Source organism: Puntigrus tetrazona, chromosome 19 (assembly GCF_018831695.1).
Source record: "Puntigrus tetrazona isolate hp1 chromosome 19, ASM1883169v1, whole genome shotgun sequence".
Lineage (NCBI taxonomy): Eukaryota > Metazoa > Chordata > Actinopteri > Cypriniformes > Cyprinidae > Puntigrus > Puntigrus tetrazona.
The window spans coordinates 15,599,922-15,605,756 of record NC_056717.1 but is presented as its reverse complement, the minus strand read 5'-3'; the positions used below and the strand labels follow the sequence as shown (position 1 = coordinate 15,605,756).

The 5,835-nt window shown below is 38.3% G+C and overlaps 1 protein-coding gene and 1 pseudogene across 1 annotated transcript in view; both read left to right on the top strand.

The window, feature by feature from the left end:
• Nucleotides 1-885, top strand: part of LOC122323319 — a 5,955-nt pseudogene extending 5,070 nt beyond the window's left edge.
• Nucleotides 886-1,665: 780 nt separating this feature from the next.
• Nucleotides 1,666-5,835, top strand: part of LOC122323318 (histone-lysine N-methyltransferase SETDB1-A-like) — a 5,437-nt gene continuing 1,267 nt past the window's right edge. The window contains exons 1-6 of the mRNA XM_043217066.1: nt 1,666-1,953; nt 2,680-2,879; nt 2,965-3,161; nt 3,563-3,588; nt 3,768-5,202; nt 5,605-5,742. Coding sequence (XP_043073001.1) covers nt 2,686-2,879; nt 2,965-3,161; nt 3,563-3,588; nt 3,768-5,202; nt 5,605-5,742 — 1,990 coding nt within the window. The 5' untranslated portion in view covers nt 1,666-1,953; nt 2,680-2,685. The remainder of the gene's footprint in view (nt 1,954-2,679; nt 2,880-2,964; nt 3,162-3,562; nt 3,589-3,767; nt 5,203-5,604; nt 5,743-5,835) is intronic.

The following is a 5,835-nucleotide window of genomic DNA, read 5'->3' as shown; positions in this document are numbered from 1 at the left end:
GTGTTTGTGTGTGTGGCGAGAGAAAGAGAGAGAAAGATTTTATGATTTCCCATTAAACATGGAAGCATTTGTTTGCCAGAGACTGGAGGTGGTTGAGACGGTGATTCCTCTGTTGCATCCTGGGATTGTGCACACTGGAGGGAAAGTGATTCATCCTGGAAACACCTGCCTTACTTCTCTGAACCTCTCAGGTGATTTCATCTCAGAATTGATTTCATTTCAGTATTAGGGTGAAACATATCTGTACATTATTGCTGTAACATTGTCTTGATAATACAGGAAATAAACTGACTGAGCAATCACTCAGGGTGTTGCTCTCATCTCTGGAAGGACAGGACGAAGGCGGGCTTCTGCGTCTTTCTCTCAACGTGAGTATCATTAGTCTTTTTCTAATCCTTATTTAAAGAGCTTGTTTTCATTTCAGCTGTGTTTTTCAGAGGAATCAGTTTCCCTCAGATTGTGACACTTTCTTGAAGATACAAGAGATTATGTCTCTCAGGGACCCTTTAAAAAAACCCCGCTCTGGTCAGGTGGAGGATGAGCGTGGTGAACCCAAGACCATCAATGATGACTAATGGTGTAAATGACAAGAAGGGGCATTTTACTGTATTGTTTTTTTATGTATAAGTGTTCACTGACATTATACATGGACAGTTCTAGACATAAGGTTGAACATTAGTTTTGATTTGTTGAAAATTTTGGTCAATATATGTTATTTCACTGTTTTCATCATTTTTCTAGTAAACTTTTCCACTGAAATTTAATTTAGTTAGTGTTAGTTTTTATAGCAAAGGACTGCTTAAACTCCCTGTATTATTTTATATTGGTGCCGTTGATTGATTAATCGTGATTAATTGCATCTAAAATAAAAGTTTTTGTTTACGAGTGTGTGTACTGTATGTATTTATTATGTAGCTATTTATAAATACATATATGTGTGTATATATTTTACGTATATGTATTAAATATGTTTATATGGTTTATATGAATATAAATATATACATGCAAATATTTGAAAAAATATACGTTGTTTTTATATATCCATAACATATATACACAGTAAACATACATATATTATGTACACAAAAACATTTATTTTCTCATGCAATTAAACACCATTAATCGTTTGACAGCACTATTTTTCCATGTACGTTTTCTCTATGCAACACTTCTGCTAAAATAATGATGTTTCGCCAATGGGTAATTTAAATTTCATTAATTAAAATCATAATAAAAATGATAATTATACCTTCGACCTGTTTGTTAAAATAAAGCCTCAAATTCACCTCAACATAATAAGTATGATATTCTGTCATTCATCTGCAGAGCTAATTATTTTTCATTCCATTCCATCAACTACTAAACGCAGGCTGACTAAACGACTGTGATTGGTCCATCCATGCCAGCGCTGAGAAAACTAACAGCACACACGTACAATGGCTCGTCCTTGAGGGAGCTTGACGATAAATCACACTTAAAAAATACAAATGCAATCTTGAATAGTCATATGATGTGAACCATAAGTGAATCTACAAGAAATAACATTTAGGCCCAACATGATCAAATCACATCTAACTATGCCCGTAAAGTCCAACTAGTTCAAGTTAATGTGGGCGTGGCTTATCCTCCCTCGTCAACGTGCACTGGACCAATCAGAATGTCTCATGGAGACTGTGTCCGCCAACGTGCAGATACAGTAAAAAATTGAACATTGTTTACCACATTGCGCTTTTAGTTGTTTTATTGCGGGTTTTTTAGTTTTCCATGCGATGTCAGAGTTGGCGTGCTGTCCATAAAGGCTCTTTATCGGAGTGCTGGCAGTCATTGTGTTTTGCCGATATATACGCGAGCGGAATAGTGTCCGCCATACAATCCTGCAGCTGCGCGCTTTTTGATATGTGAGTGTCTTCGGGATTCAAGTACACTACAGCAGCAGGTCGGGGTACCTGGACAGTACGTAGCACTTTGTGTTATTATCTTGCCTTAGGCGCTTGCTGTTTTGCAGTAGCAAAGAGTAGCCACACGTGATCAATTGGGCCTTAATATTGTTTAGTTTAAAGGGAAGGATGTTGCGCGCGTTAGGTTGTATTTTTGTTTAATCCATTTGTCAGTCAAGTGTCAATCAAGAGTATTGGCCATGCGTTGAGTGCAGGACATCCTCTGATTCACACTGTGTGCCTGTTCAAGAGGTGTTTATGTTACAAAAATTATGCACTACTAAATAGAGCTTAATTTCTTAGGTCACATCGTGAAGTCAAATACAAATCAAATGAGTAGCTCACCCCAAACATGTAAATCGTGAATGGGTGCCATCAGAATGAGAGCGATTTAAGGTTAGAAACATCTTTATTTATTTATTTTATTACAAACATGCAGCTTTTCATTTCACATTATGTTAATAGATGGACTGAGGTCGTGGAGATTATTTGTGCATTATTGTGATTGTATTTATCAGCTGTTTGCTCTCTCATTCTGACGGCACCCATTCGCTCCGGAGGATCCATACATGACAAAGTGACATAAAACTAAATTTCCCCAAATCTGTTCAAACTCATAAACATCTTAAATTACCTGATGGTACAATTGTGGCACAACTTATATAATGATGCTCAATATACTAAGAGCTAATTTTGTTCAGTTCTTAAGGATTGATCTTTTTTTATTATGTTGCTCCAACAGTAAGCCATGAGTAGCAGAAAAGATGATGATAACCTCCTGAGAATGACAAAGGATGACCTGCTGCGCTGGATCCAGGCAGAGGTGGACCAAAACCCTCATCTGATGCAGAGACGCGAACAACTGGCGCAGGTAGAGGACTGGGTGAAGCAGAAGGAGGGGGAAGCCACTTACACCCGCCTTCTGTACAGCAATGCTTGCGAGTGAGTGGATGTTTTTTTTTTTATGCCTGATGACAGCATCTTCAAATCACAACGGCTGTTTGACTGTGTTTTGTGTCTGTATCAGGTCGGTCCTTGAGTGCGAGTCCGTGATGAAGGGTCTTTATGGAATGATGGGACTCGAATACCGAGATGAAGATTCGGAGGACGAAGGAGGGGGAATACCACTGGACATCCTTCAGGTTACAGATGAAGTGGAGGATAAGCAGAAAAATAGTGTGCTAAATGGAGATGATGACGATATCATTGTCATTGATCTGGGAGGTAAGTGGCACACTTTTTAAAGGGGTTATATGATGTTGCTAAAAACAACTTCTTCTTTTTTATTTGGTGTAATGCAGTCTGGTTGTGGCCTCTTTTGGAAGCACAAACAAAATAGTTTAACTTTCGCAACGAAACAGCATCTTCAGAACGTGCCACCGGCAACAACACTACAGCTAGAATAATAGTTTCACCTTCTTTCTTTGCATAAACAATTGAAAATAAACTCACTCTGTCATGTAGAAAAGTGGGGGTGTGGACAAGTCATAACTTTTATAAAGAATATTTGAGTTTGACTTAATTTTGTCGTTTTAACCCTTTAATAGAAAGTGCTTGGAAATATAAATATCGTAAATTAGAGCGTAATTAAAAATCTGATACCACTTTTGTGTTTTCTCTCGCAGCCACCAAAGAAAACTTGGAACCAATGGTGAGGATGTTAACTGAAAAATTGGTGTTGCACATTCATTTTTTTTTTTTAACAATATTTTGTATTGCTTTAATCAATCTGTTTCTTTGTGTGTGGATTTTTTTTCTGGGTTTTGGCCTGTTTTTAATCCTTTCTTTCCTCCTGTGTTTTTGTTGTCTTGATTCATTCTTTTCTTTTAGCTTGAAAAGGTGACTGTGGCCTATCAGAAGTCCTCCAGACTCATTCAGGATTTAGTCCAGATGGTAAACAAAACTTCCTCCGTGAGTTCTGCATCACCGTCATCATCTGACGTCTCTAACAGACCCTCGTCAGCTTCGACCCCTGAGACCAGCTGTTCTGAATTGGTCGCACCAAAGCTGGAAATACAGGAAAACCCAATTGGGATCGTAAGGAATGAATCTCTACCGAAAGCACCTGAAATGTCCTCGCTTCTCAGCAATTCGGAACAATACAAACCTGTTGCTGGTTATAAGTCAGATTCTAAACCAACAATTAAGACTGAACCACAACTGACAGCAATAACTCCTTGGGAAATGAACATTTCAAAAGATCATGAAACGTCTGCTGCTCTTAACTCTCCATCCTTAAATTTAATTAAGACTGAACCTCAGTCGACAGCAGTGAGCCCTTCAGAAACACCGGAAACCTTTGCCAGTCCTCACTTTGGATCCATCACAACAGTAAAGACCGAGCCTCATGTGACGTTAATAAAGTCAGATATGACTTCACCTCCAGGCACTTCAAAGCCTTTCCGAATTGAATGCATTGCATCTATTAAGACTGAACCTCTGCTGAGAGCATTGACTCCTCAGATGTCTTTGCTTGAAAGAGATTCAGAAAAGTCAAGCAACCTTCATTCAGATCACGAAGCAACAAGTAACACTACACTAGCTTTTCCTGAAATCCTGAGAACTAAATCAGCATCAATGGAGACTGATCCTCAAGTGCCACTAGTGACCTGTTCAGAAATGTCTTCGTCTTCAAGCTATTCAGAACAAATGGAAATCGATGCCTGTGACTATATAACAAACAGAGAAACGAACCTGACTGAGCCCGAGTTGAAGACAGAAGTGGCATCACTGTTGAGCAGTTGTGAAGAAGCCGAAACTAATGCCAGCCGCGATTCCTCAGATAAGACTGAAAAGTTAAAAACAAGGGGCAAATCTGTAACAAAGAGCGGTTCAAAGACAAGGCTGAGATCTTCAAAAAAAACTGTGCCTGTAGGCAGCACTTCAAGCCCGCAAACGGAAACAACAACAGTGCAATCTCCTGCAGAAAGTAATGATGATCGCTCTGAAACCGAGGAATTCTCCGTTAGTCCTGCTGACAGTGATTATGAACCTCCTGAGTCACAGTCGGAGTCATTGTCAGACAGTGATTATGAACCCCCTAAATCAAAATCAAAGTCATCGAGAGACAGTGATTGTGAACCACCTACATCAAAATCGGAGTCATCGAAAGAGAGTCATTTTGAACCCCCTAAATCCCAATCAGAGTCATCGAGAGACAATGATTTTGAACCCTCTAAGTCACAATCTGAGTGTAACACTGTCGATGATGCTGATGATGCCAGCAGCAACGGTGCTTCTGCAGAACCTGCCAGTCCTGACGGAAGTAAGCTTTTTTTTTTTTTTNGCATCTCGTCAGTAAAGCAAGTTCTTTGATTAGCTGTAATGGGGTTTTCAAATTGATTTTCAAGTGGGGCTGAAGAAATCAATGCATTCATTTAGCAAGGATGCATTAAAATGATCAAAAGTGACATTGTTACAAAATATTTCTATTTCAAATAAACAATGTTCGTTTTCGCAAAAATATTAAGCAACGCAAGTTTTTTAACAAGGCTAACAATAAGAAATCAGCACGCTTTATAATAGTTTATTAAAATCAAACTTTATAATTGTTTTGTATGTGTGTGTGTGTGTGTNAATACTAATATTTGGAACATTATGCAGTGGATTTATAAGTTACTGATTAAATACAGTAACAGTATTTGTCCTCTGTCACTGATCTTCTTAGGTTCCAAGTCTTCATCCAGTGAGTCCTCCAAGCAGCAAGAACATAAAGAGATAAAACTTAAAGTTGGCATGGCAGTTTTGGCAAAAAGGTCACACAACTTGTGGTGTAAAGGAACAGTACAAGACGTCCAAACAGAAGGTAATACCGACCTATTCGGTAAATTCACAAAACATTAAAATGAATATAATCTAATCTTTTTTCTTTCTTTCTTTCTTTTTTTTTTTTTTTTTT